Source organism: Plectrocnemia conspersa, unplaced genomic scaffold (genome assembly GCF_051122295.1).
Source record: "Plectrocnemia conspersa isolate PC_06_02 unplaced genomic scaffold, ASM5112229v1 ptg000010l, whole genome shotgun sequence".
Classification (NCBI taxonomy): domain Eukaryota; kingdom Metazoa; phylum Arthropoda; class Insecta; order Trichoptera; family Polycentropodidae; genus Plectrocnemia; species Plectrocnemia conspersa.
In genome coordinates, this window is record NW_028277174.1 from 5,785,139 (window position 1) to 5,811,886 (window position 26,748).

The following is a 26,748-nucleotide window of genomic DNA, read 5'->3' on the forward strand; positions in this document are numbered from 1 at the left end:
CAAGGCGATTGTTTATACTAATATTGTTTAACGCGAAACATCATTCACGCAGTTAAGGGAAAGGTAAGTTTCATAAGTAAAGTTATATAATTTTAATATTAACAAGACACAAAGTGAAAAAATGAACTGATTGAAATAAGATATTATTAAATATTCATACCCCATTGTTTTTAATGATCAGTATTTTGACAATTTTAAATATGAAAACGTAATAAAAGCTGCTGATTTATAAACTTAATGAACGGTAATAGATATAAACATAATTATATAATAACCGATCGCTTAAAAATAAATAAAAACATATTAATGCAATGTATTTAGTTATTAAGAACGAAATATTTTTTTAATTATTAGTAATAATAAGTATTTTTATGTACAAAAGAGCTAACGATACGCAGAATACATAATAAAAAAATCCTTTTTGCAAGGCCCTTTTATCAGTTCCACAGAATTCGACAGTTAAAAAAATCGACAGAATTATGCATACCTACACCGTGGTGTAAAAGTTAATCATCCATCGTTTGAGTAAATTCTATTCAACGAATTGGTAAAACCTAATCTTTAAAATTCTCGCATGACAATATAAGGATTACGACTTGTATTTATATATAACTTTTAAATAGTTAACGAAATCTCGAATGCGCTTTCATAAGTAAAAAGTATTTATAAGAAACATTACTATTAGCTATTACCATTAAAAATTAAAAATTTGGAAAACGTGATTATTTTACTTGAATAACAATTAAGTTGTTATTACGGAATAATATTTTTTTTAATCTCTTGAATTATTATTTACATATGTTGTTACTGCAATACTTAAGTAGTAATTTATATTATGTGCCACAGCTCTTAAAAACTCTAAAAATAAATAAACAACAGAGCAAACGTTTCAAGACATCATGAGAAAAAAATTGTAAAGATATATTATAATACGAGGATAAGCCAATAAGTTCTTAGAAAATCAAAGAGAGGGCGCTAGTAGTAGCAAAAAAAATTGCCAAATTGTCAGCCATTTCCATCACGTCCTTTCATTCTTACAATCTATTGAAGTCTTTGTTATTTTCGAACAATAAAAAAACGAGTTTTATGTAGTGATTAAACACATTCATTTGAAAGGCAAAACACCGTAAAAAATCAAAGCCGAGTTGAATGAAGTTCATGGCACATCTTCACCAGCGTTTAAAACTGTCTACAATTAGGTAAACTAGTTTAAACGTGGTCGTACATCCACAAATGATAAACATAATTCGGGACGTCCACTTGAGGTGACTACGCCAAAAATGATCGACAATATCCACGATACGGCCTTGAGTGATCGATGTATCAAAGTGAACGAATTTATTGAGGCCATAGGTATATCACATGGCTCAGTGGTTTCAATTTTGTACGAAAAATTGAGTATGAAAAATATATCGGCACAGTGCAGAATAAACGCAATTGTGTGTCAATTTAATGGCTGGCTTGGCGCTTTTCCGTCGCAATCCTAACGAATTTCTGCGTCGATACATAACCGATGATAAAACATGGATCCACCACTACACTCCAGAGACAAAGGAACAGTCGAAACAGTGGGTTTCTGGAAATGATCTGGCTCCGAAGAAGACAAAGACGGTGGAATCGTTGCCGCATCCACCGTATTTAGCAGATTTTTTTCCCTTAATTTTTCCAATCTCACGGATGAATAATTAATTAAAATAATAGCACGACCCAGCTCACGCTATTTGATGCTATAATGCTATTCAATTGATTGTAAGCTTTAATGGTAGTTTTTAATAAGTATAATAGATGTTACTGATTTATAGATTACTCACCACTTACATAGTAGTTGTTGAATATATATATATATATATATATATATATATATATATATATATATATATATATATATATATATATATATATATATATATATATATATATATATATATATATATATATATATATATATATATATATATATATATATATATATATATATATATATATATATATATATATATATATATATATATATATATATATATATATATATATATATATATATATATATATATATATATATATATATATATATATATATATATATATATATATATATATATATATATATATATATATATATATATATATATATATATATATATGTCACATTGCAACAATAGATTTACAATACATAAATATATCAAGCTACCGTGAGCCGAGTGTAGGCATCATCTAATAATAATAATAATAAATATTTTCATTAATTAGTATAATGCAGCTTTCATTTCACGTGACTCAAAGCAGACTAATCTCTATAACATTTATAATTACGTTGGTAGATAAAACAACATTTGTTTATACCGACTGAACGCACAACGTACAAAATGTCACGTTAAATGCTCCATTCAAAATGAGACGAAAATGCAACCCTTTTGTGTTGCTAGGTGGAGTCACGTGACCGATCGGATGGTGATTTAATAAGCTTTAGAGATTACGTAGGGTAGTGTAGTCACGCGATGACGGTCTAATTGGTGACCGCAAACGGGGTATGTCATTCCCAAGGCACGTGGATTGGTGGATATGTCATGTGTAGTCGTAATCACCTAATGCGGATTATGTCTGATGAAATCGATACGGTGAAATTAACCATATTATGATTTGTGTATGTGACAATTGATGAAATCGGCAATTAAGTGATAAATAATATTATATCGAAAGCTCAATATTACATTAAAGCAGTGGTTTTTCTACATTACCAATTTAAAAAATGTTGAAATATTTGCATATTTTACAAATTACTACATAATGGAAAAACAAATTCCGGATTTATGATACCTTTTTTTGATACAAATATTTTCGGTTTGACTTTAATTGAGTGATAATATAGTTTTTATTGTGACAGATGCAGCAAGTGGCATGATAGGCGTTTGAAAACTTGTAATGCCAGAACACCAATTACGCATCGCTCGCGGAATTCATAGTATTTTACAAAATAATTCCAGCTGAACTTTCGAATCGAATAATGCTCTTAAGAAAATTATTAAAATCAATTATTATCTGCTTATCGGAGAAAAATAAAAGTAGATTACAGTGTTTAATGGTGCTAATAATAACCAAATAAAATATGGAAAAATATTAAAACACTCCAGAAAATATAAATGAGAAAAAAGTTATTCTAAATATTAAAGGAGATTTATCTGCAGATAAAAAATAGCCGATATATTTAATAAACATCTTAATTGGAAAATTTAAGAAATTAACATTGATGATATAACTATTATCACAAATATAGCTCAATTTAATTAATATAATTATTTTCACCAAATTAAATTAGAAGAAGCCATAAAATATATTAACAAAAAAAAATAGCTCAGTGCCTGGTACTGGTGACATAATAGTTAAAACAATGAAATCAATTAACAGTAAAATTATTCAATAAGTGTTTGAAAAATGAAATATTCCTGATTGCCTAAAATTTGCTAAAATAACACCTTATATAATATACAGCTGATGATAAGAGGGTCACTAAAAATGATCGTATCAATTCTAGCCAATTGAATAAATTATTTTTTTATCATATTTACAATACGGATTTAGAAACATTTTTAATATATAAAATATGTAACTTTTGATTCAATTATTGTAATACAACAAAACTTAAATGATAAAAATAAAAATTCAGTATTATTCTTAGACTTAATAAAAGCTTTTGACACAGTAGACCAAAACATATTATTAGAGAAATTAAAATATGTTACAATAGTAGGACCAACGCTAAATTTATTAAAAAGCTATTTTAATAATAGACAGCAAGTAACAGTAATAAATGGTACTCAAAGCAAATATAAAGTGGTGAAGTGTGGAATTCCACAGGGTTTTATTTTGGGATTATTATTTAATCTATACAAAAATGATTTAACCCTATTTAAACTTGCAGGAAATATTCAACTGTATGCTGATGATACAGTGCTAAAATATAACTCTAAAGACATGCAAAGAAATGTGCAGAGAGATTTGCTCCATATTACTGAATGGATGAAATTAAACAAACTAACAAATAATGAAAAAAAATATCTATATAATATTTAATGCATATTTTGATTTTACAATCACTGCAAATAATTCTCTAATTACAAAAAGTGAGGGGAAATCGATTATAAATACTAAATTTAAATTTATAAAATAGCAGAGACTATTTCTTTACTGCTGCAAATTGCACCTAATAAATAAACTGTTACTAGATTTTGGCTACAAAATCGATAGACCTGTCGACGTGTCGCAAAATTCATGAATTTTATGACGCTTTTAACACATTTCTCACGCGCAATGCGTCAGTTTGTATGTATATATTTTATAATTATATATGTAAATGTATGTTTATTTAAGCACACATGAACAACAACATTTAAAAGCAATCAATAAGTAAATTTATTAACATTTAAACTACTTATTACATATTTATTATTCACTGATTTACTTCAAAGCGTTCCACACGGTATAAAATAAGGTAATAAAAATCAACTTGATTTTCAAATTAAGATCACTAATGCCATTAAAAAAAATGATTTATCAAATGCTTGTTATTGTACTAATTAGGCAAAATCGTCATAGTAATGAGCACAGCAGCCGTTCGATTAAATAGCCAAAATTGAATTTTTGGCATATCACGACAACTTTAAATGTTACTTAAAATATAAAAACACGTACTTTCCACGCTCGTTTTAAAAATCTACAAAAACTTTTTTCAACTAATGAATTTTTAAAAACATTTTAATTGTTTTCACCGGATTTAATATAAAATTAAATAAATATAAGTATTTAAAAGGAACGGACTGATTCGAGTTGCTTTGGAGTTAGTCATACAAACATGTTTATACTAAAAAAATAATCAAAACTTCTTTTAAATAAATTGTCAGGACCACCCGCGATTTTCGCGATGAAATTAGTGGACCTACTAAAAGCTTATAAAACTAATTGCGTTCGACTTTCTAGGAATTTATTTTCTCGTTAACGTACACGAGTGATTGCATATCTAAATAGAGTTAAACGATTTTATACCATGATCTACATAATACCACAATCGACTTTTTGCCGGTGGCCTTTATGAAAATGAATGGGAAATTCCGGATGTGATCAACAAATAAAAATTGCTGTGTATACAGATTCAATGCTGGCTAAAATTTTTACCCTCTGATTTGTGCATTGTTATTCACCGACAAAGTCGTTCCCAAATATGCGCCCAAAGTTTATTTTCATTACATGTATTGAATATGCGGATTACAACCTCAAGCGCGTCTAAATTAAATTGCTTCTATAAATTTTTGTATAAACGATTTATAAAAAATATCCGTTTATAATATAATATAATTTGCACTCACCATATTTTTCGACGTCCTTTTTCTGCTTACAACTATCACGGACACAATTATTTTTATCACTACACTTATAAACCACACTATATCATATTTACATTTATTTTTATTATTTACACTTTTTTATCTATTTCAATATTTTTTCACAACTTCTGCACATGTATGCTGTATCTTTCCTTATTCCATGTGCAGAACAAAGACGCCATTTTCTTCTCACATATTTCTCTCCACGTTTTATTTTTATTGGCTGATTGTTTATCAGCTTTCTGGTGGATCGATAGCACGGTCACGGTAAGATGTGGTAGAAACCGGTGAAATGTCTTTAGAATCGATAGATTGCACTGAATTCTGCATAGCCTTACTCAAAAAGAAATCTTTACTATAATTTTGCTGTTACGATTCAAATTTAGGTAGACACTAGACGAATAAAACAACGCGTATTGAAAAAAACAAAAGAAAAACAACATATTTTGTTTATTCCACTGTTTTTTTTAAATATTATGTATTTGTAATTTATTTATTACATTGAAGTAGTCGTAATCACCTTGATCTTTATATTATATTTAATGGCATATTATATTTTTTAATATCATTTTTAGGAAAACAGACACATAAATGTCAGTTGAGTTTTTACCATCCTGTATATATTGATATCAAAACTTTCATTATCAAAATAATGTTCTGATAACTGATACTGCGCAAACAGAAGCAAGCCGAACTCGATTATCGCTATAATTAATATATTTTTTAACCACCCTGTTGTTCTATCGGTACTCTTCTATAGTCACGTAACGATTCATAATTATAAACATTACGTGTTTGATATCATATGAGATTGCCCACGGCTGGAAAAATAAGGTTATATGATACTAGCATTTCTACGCTTTTCGATTCGATTATCGTCCGTGAACTTCAAACATCCACAGATAAAATATCGCCATTGTTTTAATCTCGTTATCACGATTATGTAACGACACAAGCGAGGCAAACTCTTTTCAAGCTTATACTCATAATAGTCATAATGCAAATTTAAATCAATTTTGAAGTTTTAGTATTTATAATCAGGATGTCATTTAAATTGCCTGTAATATACTTGGTAATTTGCAGACGACACGTGTGATGTTAGATAATGTATAGGCACGTGCAGTTCTACCCTTGAATTATAATTATTTGCCTGACGAAAGTTTTCCCGGGGAATTGCGATAAAGGTTGGACCATAAGGGAGTTGCTTTTCTATTCTGGATAAATTAAAGGTCACGCTTTCATATTCGGGATGTATTGCTATTTTTTTACTATAATTTAAAATAATGATAGGCTGTTTTGCGAAACTGGGAAGAACCGGTTCTGATTTTTTCCTAATTGTGTCGTGAAAATTGTTCAAGGCGATGCTTATGATATGTAATTTTGAAAGATTGCTGGTTATGAACGCTTTTATATTTATAGAAATCTTGTAGCTAAGGAAACGTGAAGGGTTATAAAAGTTGAATGAAAAACGATGAATAAAAAATATTTCTTAGATATAACATTTATCTTAGATATAAAGTGTGGTACCCTGAATTACTTCCAAACTTGCTTCCAAACAACATCTTCTTAATAATTCACTTATAAATTTAGATCGGATATGTAAGCACAAAACTGTACCAATTATGATCGGGTGTGTCTCAAGGCAGCGTTCTGGTACCGATGCTGTATTTGTTATTCACGATAGATCGAACTCAACGAGAATTACTACATTTACCGACGACATTACAATAATAGCGTCTGATACTGGCCCAAAAATAGCATTGAAGAAACTGCAAAATAATCACTGTAAAGTACAAACTACGTTCTCTAAATGGCAATTTCAGAAATAATGAAACTAAATCAATTCATGTTACATTTACACTGAACAAAAATATTTGTCCTCGGGTTTTTTGTCATGTAACGCGTTCCAGCCCACTTTTTTACGGTATTTTTTATGTTTAAAAAGCGATTGACAATCTGCGTAGCATTTCTTATTTTTTAATGTAAAAGTTTAACCCCAAGTTTAAAAATAAAGGAAAATTTCGGTTACTTCTCAATCGTCTGTACCACTAAATAAAGACTAAAACAATAACAGAAATGACGACAAAAAATATGGAAATATTGGTATGGTGAGAAGCTATTTATGTATAGTATGGATGCAAAATATTGCGATTTTAAATGAGTAAGAATCAAATGAAGAACATCTAAACCAAATTTTGAGCAATTGGAGAGCGCAAAAAACAATTATCCCTTCTCAGAAGTCAAAAATTCACGTCAAAAGCAAAAAAATCGTGTCGGTGCCGTCGCAGTGGGAACGCTCGTTGCCGAGCGTTCCCACTGCGACGGCACCGACACGATTTTATTGCTTTTGACGTGAATTTTTGACTTCTGAGAAGTGATAATTGTTTTTGCGCCCTCCTATTGACCAAAATTCGGTTTAAATACACTTTGACAAATACTCGCATATCAATAAATTTTTAAATAAATAAATCTCTCATATATTTTTTTTGTGCGCTTCGTGTCATAGGAAAAGCTGCTGTAAATTTAATTTAAATGATATTTAAATATAATTTTCTTTAGTAAAGTGCTAGAGTTCCGGCACCTTTTTTGTTTAAAAAAGCCCTGCTTGTCCTTGTAACGGGAAATGTATAATATACCACAAAGGAACTCTTCTAAATATCTTAAAATTCATCTCGACAGAAGACTGGCCAGCAAAAGGAAACATCAGAGCAGGCTGTACTTTCTCACAGAACCAATTCATCACTATTAAACAACATAATAATATATTACTTCAGCATAAAACTGGAGTGGTCTTATGGAGCTCAGGTTTGGGGTATCACCTCCATATCTAATATCAGCGATATTACAGAATAAAATCATTAGATTTGTCCCTAACAATATAATATATTAAGTGACTGCAACTATGTCAGTGTAAAAATAACATTAAAAGTGAATAATACTTTAAGTTTGCTATAAAATATAATTGAATATGTTAAAACTAGCAAATATATTTAATTAATATAAGTAATATCATGACCACTAACGTAAGTACTGCCAACTTACCTACTATATTCAGATAATATAATGATATAGAGATAAGGTTATAATGCAACTCAATTAAACATACTATAATTTTATGTTAATTATTTAAATAAATCCCCAGTGGGAGGCTTCCTAGATGTTATTTTTATCTTTTCTTACCAAGTGCCTAGTTGCTGGAAGAAAGGAATTAGATATATTATGAGAATTGTTTATTACCAAAATAGATCGATTGTATTTTAATAAAAAAATAGATTCAGTCAAATAAATATTATAAAATTTTACTATATGTACTCTACTTTTGTACAAGATTTTTTGACACTAAAAAAATAAATAAATAAAAATGATAATACATAAACAAGGAGATAATACTTATTTTAATAATTACAGCTTTATTATATTTATATTTATCAGTTAAACCATTTTCTCGCTGATCAACAACATGGATTTAAACCTACACGTTTTATAGTCACTTATCTTTTGACATTTACGAAAAAGATAATAACATCATTCAAAATAGATATTGCAATATACATACATGTATTTTGCAATATATATTTATAACTGATTAACATTTATTCAAAGGCATTTATGTAACTATTTTCAGAATCATAGATATGTTGCGTCCACTATTGCTTTTTTGTTTGTGAATAATCACTATAGTTTATTTCTACTATTTGTAATTTTAATTAACTACTAATTGAAATCTGACCTTCAAGTGTCAATCGATTTTCTCTTTAATAATAACTAAACTATTTAAAAACCAGTAAGCTCTAATATACACGTTTTAATCGAAAACACGTTGATCTGCCCGATGCAGTAGTAAACATGTCACTCAAAGCTTTTGTGTTTTCATAACATTTTTTTATATAATATTTTTCACTGTTCAAAAAATCTCTTCACACCAATGAAAACTAACTAACGTCATTGATATCAATCGAGAGTCGCCAATAAGTAGCCGGTAATCAAATACTTTTGCTCCAAAAACGTCACGCGTTTTGCTTACGCAAAATATGCCGTGTCGCCTAGGCTCAGATTTCATTTCATTACGTTCTATTATGTATGAATAAACGAGCAAAATAATCAAATTGATCCTTGTCTTGTTTGTTTAATGGAGACGGAGACAATTTGAATCACGTGCGAACTCATTTGGCGAACGGTCGTTATTATAACCCGTGTAAACGAGAAATTATTATATTATGAATCTTTCTATGGGTAGATTTAATAAGATTATCAAGTATTTAGCCACATATCTTCAATCTGTATTAAATGCTATAGTAACAGCAGTGATAGCACAGTAACTTATATAGATGTCACCGCACTGAAAAGTTTGGTGGTTAATATTATATATAGTATTCATTATGTCTGATTGACTTACCTAGTTGTAGCACATTCTACTTACGCCTATCAGGTGATAACGAAAGATTAAAAAAATATATGTTACAAAATTAAGTTCCCCCCTGGATACTAAAACATTTAAGTTTACGCTACATGGTTTGCGAATGCGTATTACTTTCAGGGACGTCATTTGGATGGAGCAGTTGGGGGCATTTACCCCCTCCTCTCATCCCAAAATCTAGCCAAAAAAATCATGTTATTTAATTAAATATTAACCATCTGAACACTTTGAGTAATTAGTTAATTTCACGTATATTTTCATAAATAATTCTGTTGTTATTTATTCATTATTATTTTATATTACATCTATAGTAAATGATACAAAAAATCATTGATTCTCAACGTTTTATTGCTTTGATTTATTTTACTACTTTTTTGTATTAGTACGTTTAATAATTTATTTCATTTTCTATTAATTAATTTCGTTAATATATTTAACATATTTTTTTGTGAATTTTTTCAATTCAGAGGCCCTCAATATTTTTATAAAATGACTAAAAAATATTTTTTGTTATGTTTGGTATTATTTTATGTAGAAATCATTTACAATAAATTAAATTTGCAAATTTATTACTTAATTATAATGTTTTTTATTAATTATTTCTTCAGTTATATATGTATTTAAATATGTAACTCTCTGGAGTACCTCATAACAGTGAAAGGTCGACCACCGTACATGTACGGCAATATCACTCAAAGCGTTAATAAAATATAAGATGTAAAAAACTGAAATGACGTCCCTGATTCTAAACGAAAAATTCTCAAATAATCACTTTATAAAAATCTTGTCTTAAATATATGCCAAAACTATTTTTTAAATATATAACTTTAGTGAAATTATATTGAAATACATTTTCATTACTAAATATATATTTTTACTAGTAAAAATATAATTTAATTTAAGGAAAAATACATAAAACCTTTTACAAATATAATTAATTTAAATACTACGAACTTCTGATATGAAAGTATTAGTCAAAATGTATTCAAACTGAATTTTGGTCAATAGGAGGGCGCAAAAAGCATTATCACTTCTCAGAAATCAAAACTTCACGTCAAAAGCAATAAAATCGTGTCAGTCGAGCGTTCCCACTGCAACGGTGCTGACTTATAATATAGCACATTAGCCTTAGAAATGGTTACCAGAACGACATGTGCAAAAATCACGTCGCAACTATTCACCGCTCAGGAAGAGTTCTTGGGACAGACAAATAGACGTTTGTATTTTCTGTTGTATAATAAATATGTAGGGCGGCCAATCTATGTTTTCATATGGGTAACCTACTTTTAGGCGCAGTCCTATAATTTTATCATACTGGATCGTTTGTGTCAATTTAATGAGCTCCACTTGTAGACTCTTTTAGATTTAGGCAATAATGACATACATTCGTTTTTCTGTAACGACAAAATATTTCCCACTTAAGTGTTTATTACGTAAATATTTGCCTCATATATTTTTAACTGATTAAGCAATATGGTCCTTAGTATATTTTAGAATTCCTTTACAATGGAATTATTGAATGCGTCTTTAATTTTTTTGTTTCAAATATTTTGTTATTTGCGTGAAAATATAAATGTCAAGTTCATGGTTTACATCTCCTTTAACAATATTATAATTTGAATTTGCGTCGGATGGCTCAAAAGTAATTTTTTATTCAAAAATATAAGATCCATACAAAGACATTCATGACTAGTCCTTGTAACATAGCTCCATATAATTTTATAAAAAGTCATAAGATTGTCGCTACAGTTATTTATCTAAATTTCAATATATGTCTGCAAAATTAAATATTTCAATAACTAGTTTTCTCAATATCAGTTTTTGAAACAATGTATAGTTTCTGGAAAGTTTCGCTTTCAGTATCAATATCATCAGTATTATTATATATACATAGAATTTGTATTTTTTTAATTACAATCAATATTTAAATATTATTTTGTCATAGTCTATTTGTGGTTGTCTCTAAAACATATGTTTTAAAACTTTAAATTAATTCGGTTTTACATATGTTTTAAATTTTGATGACATTTTTCCAAAATAAACATTAATAATTAAAATATTATGAAATAAAGTAAAAAAGATTCTTAAATACCTATTAATAAATATCGTTCGATAAAAATTGAGACGGAATTCCTAGTAAAACTAAACATCTACAAATAAAAAGCTAAATATATTACTTTAAATAACGTTCAAGATAAACATACTTCAATGCACCTAAGTTGCTGAAAAAATGACTATGTACAATATTTCAGATAGGATTAATATATAGACATATTTACATTATATTATTCTTTAATATATTAAATATTTATATATACCTCTGTATTTATTTATTTAAATGTATTTATCAAGGATGTGAATTAGAAGCATTGCGTTAACTTTTAGTTAAATCAAAATCAGGATTGTGAAAGAAAGCTTGACTCAATATACCTAATACCGTAAAAAAATTAACCCATGACTAAATTAACTTATTAATCAATTTTAATTATTTTTTTAAAATTAGATACATACATATATTATAAAATATTGGATTTTTATTACCTTGGTTCTAAATATATTTTAAACCCAAGAAATATAATTTACATTTATTAGAGCTTCCATAATACAATATATTATTACGTCGTTATATAATAAAAATCTTGAATTTGATATCGCATAAGAAACGATACGTAATTATGCTAAGATAAGATTCAAGGATTATATAAAAAATTCAGCTATCATATTATCATTAATACACTATATTATAAATTTATGTTTATGCAAACTTTTCAATAAGGGTTTCTATATACAATACATACATATTCATATATTATATAAAGAGACCTTTAAAAGCATTAACGGATAGAATAACCCTTTTATATTATGTAATAACAACAAACAAAAATATATGTATAAAACCAATTCATATGCATGTATAAACTTATTCTATGAAAATGAATGATGCAAATACTTTAGTTGTAAATTGTTATTAAAAATATTTTCTAAGAAATCATTAAAAGTGCCAGAGCGTACATATTTTTATTATAATTAAATCGATAGATCAGTGGTGTAAGTCAAATACTAACATCAAAAAGACCTGGTTCGAATCCTACACTAACCCTAATGTTTTTTTAATCTCTATCATGTATGACAGATCAACGTGTAAGTATCATTATTTAAATTTCGGGCGATTAGTTTTCGCAGGTTTTCCTGATTTTATGGATGAATATAAAATGATGAATAACTAGGTTGTGGGTTGAAATGATTTAATATAAAGTTCAATATAGATAGAGAGAATAACATAAATAAAAAAGTTTTAAGGACAGTAAATTATTAAAAAAAAAATCGGTTTAGATAACAATTTTTCTTTTACAAAATTAAGTTATTTGCATTTTTTTTATCGAGTATGAAATTTTGAATATGGAGGTTAAGGCTCTATATTCTCATAAAAATCTATATTGATTATGTATATTCTATATTGACTCTAAATACATTATATTTGATAAGCGCACAACAACATATCTATCACTATAAAATCACAAAGGATAAAAATGTATACCTATTTATAGTTATTGCTCTCTATTGTTATTTGGTGCATTTCAAGTGGTTATTTGTGCTACATACTGTCGAATAGAAGTTCATCAAACTGTCCCTATTTATTATTAAACCGACGAAACAAACAAATAACCGGAAGTTGGTTGATACGCGACACGTGTAGTCATTTATAGAAGTTGTCTATATTGTATTGAAAACTGGGTTCCTTTGCACGTGCCTGAATCGGTGTCGTAGTCTTCTCGACATTTGATTGACCCTGGATATCACCGCAGGACAACACCCCCATGCTAAGGGAAAATGGTTCATCTTCATACACGTGCAACGTATGAAATGAACCAATTATGTGTAGTATTATCGCCTACGTCGTCTATAATGATATATTAATAAACTAATCGTGAAGCTTTTTCAAATATTCATTTTTATCCGAGCTCTCTGGAAATTATTATTTGGTTAAAAATAATATAATGAAGCACTTAATAAAACCAATAATTATAACCACAGGGGTACAATTTTTTAAGCGTCTTGTTATAACTAAAGTTTTTCATAATTATTTTGAGAATCTCAGAAGATAATTAATTATGCTTGGCAGTGACGCATGAGGATCAAATCTTACTGTTTCTTTTGATTATAAATGACTTTCGTATATCCCGAGATTTAATCACCCGTAAAAACTGGCAAAAACACTACTCTTTGTTAAAAAAGAACGCGCGTTAGCTAGACAATTTATTCTATACTACGCATAATACTACTGTTCTTCTACTCTTTGGTTACCGATCGCCGGAATCTCGACCGTTTTTTTAAGGGATGAATAAATTTCGTGGGTGTATTAAAGAAGCAATGCAATTGCGATTCGCCAGAGCTGTCTTAATTTCGAAAGTTTTTATGAGTGTTTCTTATTAAATTTGTCTTTTTAACAAATTTTGACTTTCACCAAAAAATTTCGTTAAAGAGTTTCATAAATAGAATAGAATAGTGAAATAGTCAATATTAAAATATATTTTAAATAAAAAAAAAGAGTGAAATCCTGTGTAAAAATATTTGTTATACTTAATCTTTACGAATATTACTATTAAATATAAATTAAAGAATTTAGAACAAATAAAAAATAGTTGAATCTAAGGTTTTATTAACTTCAATGTTTAATTTTTTTGGGGCACGTGTTAAGATTATTTAAAATTCCAAAAAATATTAACAATTTACCTACAAGAAAAATATGTGAGAGGGGAAGCACGAGAATGTTGAATTTTAAATATAAACACAGTCTATATATTTTACTACAGATTAATTTAATTGTACTATTTAGAAACTAAATGTGACTTTGGCAGACGGATGGTTAATTACATACAGATTGAGCTGCTGCAGTAGTATTTTTATTAAAATGTTTATACTAGTTCATCTATTATGTTAAATTAAAATTTATTCATGTGAACGGTGGACATAGCACCACCGGCCGTTGTCTTCCCGTAGAGGTCTACCAAAAGAATGTACTGCGCTTCACAGCTGTCACGTCAGTGTTACCAAAGTTTTGGCTATAATGAATAAATAAATAGATAAATATGCCCTCACACGATAAAATTCATTTTTTTTTTAAATTTTATTGTAATTTTATTAAATTTTCAACTAAACGACTTTCTTTGCTGCGGTAAATTATTATGATAATATTACTTTATCTGTCTTTCAGTACATATTTTTTTGACAGAAAAATATTTGATTGAACATCACATTTAATTATGCGTACATTCTATGTTTACTTTTATTGACAATTATTGTTCTTGTTTTTTAATAAATTTAAACATTTATTTTGAGAATAATTCAACGTCCATTAACGGATTTCTTATTCAATAATTCAGTAATAAAAATACTCCATCTACACTCTCAACGAATTTTTAAAGTGGTTATCCTCAATTTAGTCGTCGTTCAGTGTTTTACTTATATTAGTAAGTCATTGCACAGAAATATTTATTTATAATAAATTCGTATCAAGTACAGTAAAATAGGCTCAAATGTATCTTTAAAATGTAATATAAATATATTGGTCTTAATGTAATTTTTTCGGGTCCCGCAAAAGTTCACGCACTGTCTTCAGGCATCACAGCTGACAATAATACACTCGACACGCCAGCGAAGACATTTCAACTATACCGCATAATTTCAACTATACATTCCTCTCTATATATCGTAATTTATATATGTAAAATTAACTGTTAAAAACTTTTCAGGCATTTATTATGCCTGTAAAGTCACAGAAAAACAATGTAAAAGTAATGTAAATACAATGTAAATCAATTAATAAAGGTCTTTACAACCCGCCAACAAATTACATTATTATGCTGACTATTGCATTTACGTGACGATCGGCTAAAACCATTTTAAACGACCATTCTGGACCTTTTTATTGTATTATATTGCCAAGCATGTGGAATGCAAAGACAAGAGCGGGGTTGCCAAATGTCCGTATGTACAAATTCTGATGATTACGCAAATATTCTAATAAGAAAGACAACGGAAATAAATGAAGTTAATCACGCCCTTAGTCGTGTAATTAGATTAGTTTATTTCCAAAGAATTTGAATTACCTTCTTTCCTGTTACTGATATTTAAAAATATTTCTGAAATGAGACATGGCAGTCTTTAAAAAGGTTTAGGGTGGGATGTAATGGTATCATCTTTTCGCAAAACTTTGCTGCTCCCCACTCCATTTTGCACACATTTCGTTAATCAAAAAACTTTGAACGTCTTCCACTTTATCCTATGACCCCATAACCGTCTCTTGCTATTTAATCTAATTATATTCCAGTGAACTACAGTTTTTTTTGGAAAGGAAGGTGTTTTTTTAGTTCGGGTACCGAATTTAACTAGAACAGAATATATCTTAACAGAAGACTTAAACATAGGTACATATACGAGAAAAACTAAAAGTATAACAACAAATAAAATATGGCGTCGAAAGTGTTATATAAAAAATGATCTTTATCGAAGCATCCAGATGAGATTTTGATCCTATTAATGGAATAATCTATTTAATTTCCAAGAAATATTTTTAAATAATATATCTTATAGGCATAAAAAATTATATTTTAATGTGCCTTATATTAATAGACCACTTATAAACCTTAAAATACTTATTATATTGAAAAAATATTATTGAAATTTTCAATACGATTTTTTTTAACTATAACTAGTTTATAAATTAGATTGAAATTACTACGCTCACACAGTATATCATACTGAAATAACAGTTTATTTTTAACATAAAATATGTTAAAGACGAGAAATTGACGTACAGTATTATTTATAATATAATCAGTATCGTCTGATTTTTTTTATAATTCTTAGAAAACGTTTAAAATATAAATAGAAAGCACAGATATTTTTTATAAGGCATTAAATTTACGCCACTTTTGTGCAAATTAAGCACACGTGAATACCGGATTTATTTTATAAAGCTTCTGTTCATTATTGACGACCTTGTCGCCAAGTTTAACCTTGAAATTTAACCGAAATCCAGACGCGACTCTAATACGCATCGTTTGTAACCTTAGAAATTCCCTGTGGATTAGTATAAATATGGTAAATTATTATTTAACTGTAAAATTCTTAAGTTAAATAAACATTTTAAGCATTCTGTGTTAAGAGAGGAACTTGTTTATAATAAATAGAATTGCGTCAGCTCTAGATGACAAACTTTTCGTTGATTATGTAATCGTATACACATCGTAAGTGTTTCAAGTGCTTCGTTAATAAAATCTGTAATTAGATTTATGGCAATCAAACCGAAGCTTTGATTGAAAATATACCATTGTTGACTTTCACGTTGTCAGCAAAAGTCAACAACGTTTGAGGCAAACAGAAAACATTGAATTGAACAGAAAGAAAAATTTGAAACCATGTCGGTGCGACAATAGTTGTTTATCGAGTCTATAATTAAACTTGGAAGGGTTACGCCGAGCTTTATTTTAATAAAAGTGCTAACAACATGTTTACGACTTAAATTCATCTGGGTCAATGCAAGGGGGTCTTGTATATTAAAAAACGAGTATAATTATTTCCACAAGGGCTGCATACTGTGCATAATGAAAATAGAAAAATAGTTTTAGTATCTGTAAAAGATATACTTATATAAGATGTAGATGTAAATGTAACAAAATGTAACTATTGAAATCGAATGAATCCATTGAAACTTTTGATTTTATTTTGAGAAGAATTTATATTTTTTCTATTTATTTAAAAAAAATAATTAGAGACATGTAGAGGGTTAATTTTTATATTAATTTTTAAAATTGATACAATAAAAAATAAATTACTTATTACTGTTTTATTTATTTATTTTTCAAATACATGACATGACCTAACAGCTTTATGTTTCTTCTCGAAATATATTCTTGAGAAAAATTAAAAAAAGTGATTTTTTATTTCTCGAGATTTTTTTTTAATATAAAATAAAATTTATATAATTTTTTTTAAATAGTTTACAACCAGATTTTAAAAACATGTTTAAATCCGCTAAATTTACAGCTACATTCATAGCAGGTAGTAAAAAAAGGACTTATAGAGTGGGCTTTAAATATTGATACATTCGATTGTAAGTACAGCGTGTGCCAATGCGGTACGTTAACCCGGCTCAACCATGACACCGTGACCCAAAAACGTCGTCGCAATAACCAACCCCTGCACCGGGGTGTGCCACGCCCGGCACGATTGCATCCCTCTACGACCCGGCCGCAAATGGGCCACAAAACACCTATCAATTTAATTAAGACAGGTGCATCCAGTTGGAAAGTGACAAACTACAGCAATACTTTACTCGGACAACACAAACGGGCACATATTGTTACATAAATTTAAAAATAAAGCATGTCTACACAGATTAATTGGGTCGCTTAATATATGGAACCACGCATTATTTTAGGTCACGTTTTATACCGATAAATCCGTTAAAGGTTATTTTATATTAATATTTGCACAAAATAATTTAATAGTGTTTGAGTATTTTTATTGCATAATATTTTAAAACGCTTATTTTGAGTATTTCCTCGTAAGAAGAACTCCTGCTAATTATTAGCAATAGAAAATCTCCAAAATATCATAATTGTTTACACTTTTTTCATATACGATCTATATTTTTTTATGACGTTTTCATAGCATATGCATCTAAATGGTTGCAGCTTTATTAACTATCTATCCTAAACTGTGATGTACACTGAGTATACATGGCATCATATTATAGGAATATCTCTATAAATGTATCGAATAAAATGTTTATATTTTAGATTTTCTTCCGTGATACACAAACATAAAATTAGATAATTTCTTTAGGTTGGGTTTGGGTTTGAAAAGAAAATAGCCAACTGTCAAATTAAGTTTCATAGACATTTTAGAACAGTTTCATTTAAACATTTAAAAATACGTATTGATTTAAACAAAATATTTTTTAAACTTATCACACCATCAATTAACCAATGAATCTGTATAAACACATGTCATTGTTTCTAGACGGTTAAATAGCGATCACTTGTTGACGCGGCGATAAACTGATAGCGATTAATTGCTGGCGGTAAATTGCGGGTGATAGATTTTTTCTAGACTCACCTGAAAGAGCTGGGTTTGAATTCCATATCTCTCCTATTGTTTTTTTATTTCTATCATGTCTGGGTGATCGCAGATGGCGATTATTGTATAATTATAATTACATTCGATAATCACAGAATAGGTTTTTCTAGTTTTCGCATTTCAATGCTTAAGGGGTGCGACTTTGCAGCCATAATATACGCTGAAAAGTTTATGTAGTCAATTTAAATAATTTACTATAGCGAAATATTGTCGAGTTGTAAATATGTTGTAGACTGATACTGACCTTAGTGTTAACTGCACAGCTGGATGGACCTCCTGCATAGATTCTTTGCTAATATCACGGATGAGTTTCTTGATAAATAGGGCCATATGTCAGATGTAAACTGTAATAATAGTTTATAATTAATACAATAAATCACTAATTTACAAACTTTAGTCTAGTGTCTCGATCTACCCGTCTGCCTCTCTTTGCATCTCTGCCCGTCTGCCCAACTATGACCAAGCTTAGTGAATATTACTGGTTTGAATCTCAGATGAGGTTGTTAACTGGCCAATTGCATCGTCTCTTTAACACACCTACTAAATGTGTTAACGTCTCGCAAGTGAAACTTCGTGATGGCCATTTTCAGCGCATCCTTTTCACACAAAATGGTAGTTTTTCTGGTACGCCTTGTGACGGATGTGCTAATATGTGGTCCATAAAATACACTGTAACATACATAAAATTAGGTGACATATATTGATTGTAAACATTAATAATAGTTTAAAATTAATAAAATACATATCACTAACTGTCATACATCGTTTGTTTTTAATACTTATTTGTAGGTATTGTTGTGTATTTATTTATTTACCCCATTGTAACGCATTGGGATCACGCCTGTTATGTAACAACGAAAGATAAAATAAAAATAAAATACATTTTTTTAAATTTACAATAAATAATGTATTAGTTATTAAAGTATAAAATTTAAGCAAAAGATAAACTGAATGATTTTTATATAGAGAAATAATAATAAATTATTATATTTTATTTATTTTATTTTTTATTACAAATTTGACAGGTTTTACTAATTAAAAAAAAATCAGATGCCTTACTTTTAATAAAATGCTAATATTTAATTAATCGCATAATATAAAGATTTATATTGTTTATTTTATTTTATATAATTTTCAATCCCATACAGAGATTTTATTACTATAGAAAACTGTATTTATTAGTGTAATTATATAAACTTACATAATCAATAAATTACCATTTTATTAAGACAGTTTATTGTAGATTTGTTTGTGTAATTATTAACCATAACCTATTATGTCTAATTGAGAAAATAATATTCATAAAATAAAGGTAAGAGAAAATACATTGTTACAATTCAGTTAGCAGTATATATTTTTGGCCTTTCAGGGTTCTCTTATTTTTTTAAGATATACAATAGTACTAACGACATAAAATGCTTATATGAAAAATATAATTTTTATATAACTCGTTATAATGAAATATGAATAAAAATGGATGTATTGTAATTAAAATAAACAAAGCATTGTATTTATAATTATTTGTTAATGGAAAAATAACTTGAAGTTTTGCGAAAAACAGTTACGACTTTCAATCCTATTTTAAACTCTTTGTTCAGAACAGTCGTAACGCTAATAAAATTCAATTAACCGTTTTCTTACCGCAATCTATTTCCATAAACGACGATCAAGTAATATATTTAATGTCTCAAACGTATAAATATATCAAGAATTTCCAATAATATATCAAACGGAATGTATCGACGGAATATTTTTCTTGGCATTGAGAAGAAACTTCGAGGAAAGATGACATGCAGGAAGTGTGCACTCAAGTTCTGTAAGTACCAAGAATTTATTAAGCAGTTTGTTTTGGTAAATTAAATATTTGTTCGATTATGAATCGCCAGATTCTCAGATTTGTATCATACTTGTGTGTTTTAAGGCAAACATTCACGCCTCGATGAACTTTTCAAGGACCATTTTTCTTTTGGCGATTAATTGCGTTGCGTTTTACTTTGAACTTTTCGTCACAAATTTGTTCCTTTGATATACTTTAATTAAAATAGATTTTTGATTTGGATACTCGAATATTGCATTGCCATTTAATGATATACATTTAGAATTATATAGATGGAAACTAATTGGAAAATTGATGACATTATTCACGCACCGACTTTAAACGTAATTGTATTATTTTTGGTATATTTTAATGACTTATATAAATTTGTGTTATTTTAGGATCAATTAAAAATAATTGAACTTTGTGTGCTTTAAAATACCAAATATGGTCTCTAAGGGGATTGTTGTTAAGTATTGGATGTCTCATAGTGTAAATCAAATTAATTTGTTCATTAGAATTTTCCGTAATAATATTTTTTGACCATCAGTATTATTTTTAATAATTTAATTATTTTTTAATATTTTATCAAATAACGCGGGATATGAAAACTTCATTACTAATAAGTTTTCATTCAAAATTTGTTTTTCTTTGAAATATAAAATACAACATTTTTTTAAATTTATTTAAAGTAATTTAAATAAACTAATTTTAAAATTTAACTATTTTTAAGAAACAAAATTTAACTATTTGTAAGAAAAGAAAACAATGACAAAAAGCCTAACTAACAAGAGGATATTATTAAATAACACAATTTCATAACTGAACAGACTAATTAGCACGCTCGTTATACACTCGTAATGTCCAGAAAAAATACTCTTTGTGCATTAAATATGTAATAGACAATGCGTCTCAACAGCGTAAAAACCACCATTATGATATATTCATTTGCATTAACGACCTTCGGAATATGTTCATCTTGCAAATTTCACTTATTCAACGCTTGAACATATTTCGTTTATCGATTATTGCAATAATTTAGTGTTTAAAACTAAAATAAATCACGGTTCTTTTATCTTAAAGAAACACACAAAAGATTTTTTTGTTATTATAAGAATAGTATAAGTTCGCTTTTTAAGACATTGCTAGGAATTTTTTTAATTAGACAAATCCGCATTTATAAAATTGAACGTCAGGTAATAAATACTAATCTATTGACGAGTCTCACTTACTTTGTATTTGTAAGAAGTTTGCCAATGAAATAAATTTGTTTTCGAAACTATTATTTCGAATAAATTGCACCCACAGGCTTAGAATCACTGGTTAAATGACGTACTTGACAGGTATTTATGCAAAAATCATAAAGAAGCTACATATTAAATTTCAATACAATATCTTAATTGGTTTACAAGTTATAGAGAATTTACTGAAAAAGATAATCGCCCGGCCACCAAGCAAAGTTCGGCAAATAAATACCGATCGTTAAGGTGTTAATATCAACTATCTGACATTGCTCAAAACTGACACCACACGAAGGAGCGTTTTTCTCGGAAGCACTCAGAAAGTGTAACTAATAAAAATTCCAATTGCCCATAATAAGCTCTAACCTTTTATATGTTTTGAGAATGGTTCAGTTACCATTTCTATCTTTGAAGTGATTCCGAGAAACATCGGTATCACGTTTGTGTGACAAATGGTCGCCACAATGTAAATATGGTCCCTGCAACTTTATCTTACAAATTAATAACCCATCAAAAGGACAATGTTTTGCGACCATAATAAAGGCAAATGTAAGCTGAAGATTATAATTAAAATAGTGCAATTCACATGTATTGCTAAATTAAGTGTCATATCAACATTAAAAGAGAAATAAATACTTTTTAATAGAAATGTAAATTCTCGTTATTTTTATATCACACCTCGTGTGTTTATTTATATACACTCGCATTTCCGTTACACATGATGAGAAATTCGGTGAGTGATCGCACCTGGGAACAATCTGAATGTGTGTTTCTTGTCTGTCACCATTTGCAATCGTGTTTGCTATGTGCAATGATCTTGACACGTGCTTTGTATTTTTATATGCACATTCACCTTTATACGCTCATGTAAAACACAACAAGGTGAAGATAACAAATTGCCACATTAATTTGCCGATATAATATCTGCCTATTATCAAAAATAGAATCGCGGGTTGTGTAGGGTTATCTCCATAATTTTGCAATTATAGTTTCAGGGTAAATAATTATGATTTTTGAGTCTTTAAGATGAAATGACTCAAACGTGAAAATGATTAGAAATTCGTCTTCTATGTATTTGTGTATTACGAAACCTTTCTGCCACAAAAATAGGGCGAATGTGAAGGAAAATGCGTGTAATTGTTATGACGAAACAATTACAAACTGTTGCGCGAGGGGAAAGAAAAATGTATTTGTAGAATGTAAACAATGTTTGGCGGCCATTTTTGCGTGTTATATATGAATATTGGTAGCATAACCAAATTCTGAGATATAAATACTCTTTTTGCAAAACGTTAATATATGTATATGATATAGGTTATCTTAATACATAAGTTTAGTGAAATTATTCAATATAATTCTATAACAATACATTTTTTATTTCTGTTTTTTTCAATGCTAGTTTTGACTTATGTTATAAATTAAATAGTAAGTAATACAACTTCAGTTATATAATATATATAAAAAAAAAACATTAGTGATTTTTTAGTTACTGTAAAAAAACGACATTTGTATCGGGATGTATCGTTCTATAGAAATAACTACAGAGCATTTAGATGGGGCACAAATCTATAGTGAAATAATTAGCAATAAAATTTAATTCTGTCATTACAGTAATCTAAGCGAAATAAAATGTAAATAATAGGAAATTAACTGTAATAAATATATTTTTGACTTAGATGATTTTAGAAAATCTCTTAGCTTATTTCACTATTAGGATAGCTATGCGGTAAAAATCTATGAGTATACATTGATAAACCAAAAACTAATTCCCACTCAGAATATAATTTATTTATAATACATGATTAAGTTTAAAACAAATTAAATCCATAAAAATTAACTACTCACATATTGTTATATTATATAATCAGACATAATATATTTCTCTATGCGAATATCATATTAATATATAGGTCTAAAAAACTATTAAATCACTCAAGTCTAACTATTGAACGTTCTACATAGATAACTGCTACGTTCTATTTAATTATATCATAAGTGAACCACATACCACAAAAATAAAGAACAGCTTTTTAAATATTACCATTTCACAATATTTATAATACGTAACTAATTAACAGATTTATCAAAAATTTCCATCCAAAGTGTTCTCCTTTCTGGTATTAGATCTTGATGCATTTCAACATTTTCACTAATTTTAAAATACTGATGATTTTCTATCGTTGATGGTTCCCATATATTGTTGATCAAGTCTGAAGTCTCTGGCGTTGGATTTCTGAAAAAAAAAATTAAATTAATATTGATAATTATTAATAATAAATCAAAAGCACCTACCCCGTTTTAGCGAAATCAGACCACATTTTTACCATCCTATCTTTAGTCTTAACGTCTGCTGGAGGAGCCGCTTTAATATCTATCATCGATGAACTCATTAAATACAGCATATCGTCATTATGAGTAGCACCTTGACCTTCAGGATGAAATACTTTCTTAAATATATTTATTGCGCCATCATAAGTGAACAAATACATGAATTGATCCATAGAACTGTGCTTCAATCGTTGCTCCAAAGAATATAATATACCGCTATTGAAACCGACATCAGATAAAAAATCTGAATATCCTCCAGTTTGACCATACATTTGTTTCAATTTCTCATTCAGACCTTTACTGTGTTGTTTCAAATATTTAGGTACAAATTCTAAGAAGTTTCCAGATTCAAAATATTGTTTATAGTCGTATTCCATCATGAGCCATTCCAATAAATATCCTTCTGTACCACTAAAACCTGCCATGACAGGCACTTTATGGAATCCCCCTTTCCTTAGTATATCTATTGGTTCTTCGTTCAAAAACCCATCATATCCCTCAAGCTCATTAATAACAGGCACAAACGCAAAATGGTGACTTTCTTTCAAATCCTCCTCATCCAACATATTATAAGCAGTTTCCACCAGATGTGCTGCATCGAAACTATTAATGAATTCAAATAATCCTTCATTTTGATCAGATTTATAACCCAGTATTTTAGCGAACTTCTTAGCATATTCCACACCACCTCTTAATCTAGCCCAAGGATTCAAAACCGAACCAGATTGCAAGATTGCCTTATTAAATAAATTTCTAGATTTTGGCGATAATAAATGATATTCTACTGAAGCAGATCCAGCGCTTACTCCAAATATAGTTATATTATCTGGATCTCCTCCGAATTTACGAATGTTATCCTTGACCCAACGCATTGCTAAATTCTGATCTTTGAGTCCCATATCGCCAGTAGCGTTTACTGGGTCTGTACATAAGAAACCGAATACTCCTAGCCTATAACCGATAGTCACCACCAATACATCCTTCTCGATTAAATAATCGGGGCCAAACGTGTCACTCGATCCTTCGACAAATCCACCTCCGTGTATGTATAGCATAACTGGTAATAAAGTCATAGTTTTTAAGATCGGCGCATAGACGTTTAGAAAAAGGCAATCTTCACTTCCACTAAGTACGTTAGAAAAATGATCCCGTTGAATAGATGGACTTCCTACTTTAGTGGCATCTTTAATACCGCTCCAGGGACCAATCGGCACTGATTCCTGAAAAAAATATTTTTTTAAAGTGAACCATAATATTAAAATACACAATAAGCACCTCACCTTGAATCTTAAGTTACCAATTGGAGGTTCAGCATAAGGAATTCCAGTAAAACTATTATACATTACTCCATTTGCTGTCGTTAATGTTGCTCCGAGCAGTTGTCCCTGCTGTACCACAACAGTAGGTCCAGACATATTTATTTTATGAGTACTCTTCAAATCGACAGTCAACTGGGCAATGAATATCTCGCATGTGCACATGCTTTATAATATAAGTAGTTGAAAATTACATGGTTTCAAGTAAGTAATTTATCTTTAACTCTGGTTCTCAGACTGTAAATATTCTATTTTGATATTAAAAATATCAAAATAGAAATTTATATCAAATATAACAAAATGCCGATTGACAGGTGTTATTGAATAATATTTTTCTACACAAGCCGTGTTACTGCGTAACTATTTGTCAAAAATATGCGTGCGAATATATTATTCCAAGTATTTTTAGAAACAGAATTACACAATGCTTTTACGGCATTTTACCTGAAACGGTAGAAATTATTTATTATGGACTGATAAAGTTTATTTCGGTTCACGTCTTTCAAAGTAACAGCTCTTTATATAATAATGTTTTCTATACGAATCAAGAGTATTTCAGTTTATATAATATATAATATAAAATTGAATTTATATACAATACAAAATAGTATTCGCTTAAAACTACATATTTAATACAGATTTTTTGAAGCAATGTTATAAATTTTATATAAACTTGTTTATGTATTACAATATAAATTGATTTATAAGTAAAAAAAAAGCGTTAATTAAATATTTTAAGATATCGGCGTTTTAAGTAAAATCATTATGTGTAATTAAAGTTCAATATTAAAATTATAAATTTATAAGTAAAAATTGTCTTAATTCCTCAAAAAATTAAATAATAATATATGCTCAATTAATGATTATTAATGGTCAATAACTTTATCATTAATGACAAATAACATTTGGATCAAACCATGTCTCTATTTACAATAGAAAGAGTTAACACGTACTATTAATCATAAAAAAGTCTGGTTCGATTTATGATAAAACGTTTTAAAACGCTTAAGAAATAATCTTCGTTTACATGCAACACCGTGACAAACCTCTCAACGGATTAGTTCGCAAGGTACGCGCCATAAATCAGAAAAGAATTAATATATCCATC

At 28.5% G+C, this 26,748-nt stretch overlaps 1 protein-coding gene across 1 annotated transcript; it reads right to left on the minus strand.

Annotated features, from left to right (window-relative positions):
* Positions 1 to 23,985: 23,985 nt before the first annotated feature.
* LOC148230460 (juvenile hormone esterase-like) lies at positions 23,986 to 25,739 on the minus strand. The gene is made up of 3 exons (XM_088195672.1): positions 25,605 to 25,739; positions 24,289 to 25,544; positions 23,986 to 24,229 (listed from the first exon to the last, which is right to left on the minus strand). Exons 1-3 carry the CDS (start codon positions 25,737 to 25,739, stop codon positions 24,064 to 24,066), a joined length of 1,557 nt encoding a protein of 518 aa, XP_088051798.1. The 3' UTR covers positions 23,986 to 24,063.
* Between the last annotated feature and the right edge of the window lie 1,009 nt (positions 25,740 to 26,748).

Bases quoted from the DNA above. Each gene is read 5' to 3' on its own strand.
- LOC148230460 (XM_088195672.1), bottom strand. From the start codon at position 25,739: ATGTCTGGACCTACTGTTGTGGTACAGCAGGGACAACTGCTCGGAGCA. The intron at 25,545-25,604 runs GTGAGGTGCTTA...TATTTTTTTCAG, and splicing joins TTGGTAACTTAAGATTCAAG to GAATCAGTGCCGATTGGTCC. The intron at 24,230-24,288 runs GTAGGTGCTTTT...TTTTTTTTTCAG, and splicing joins TCTGATTTCGCTAAAACGGG to AAATCCAACGCCAGAGACTT.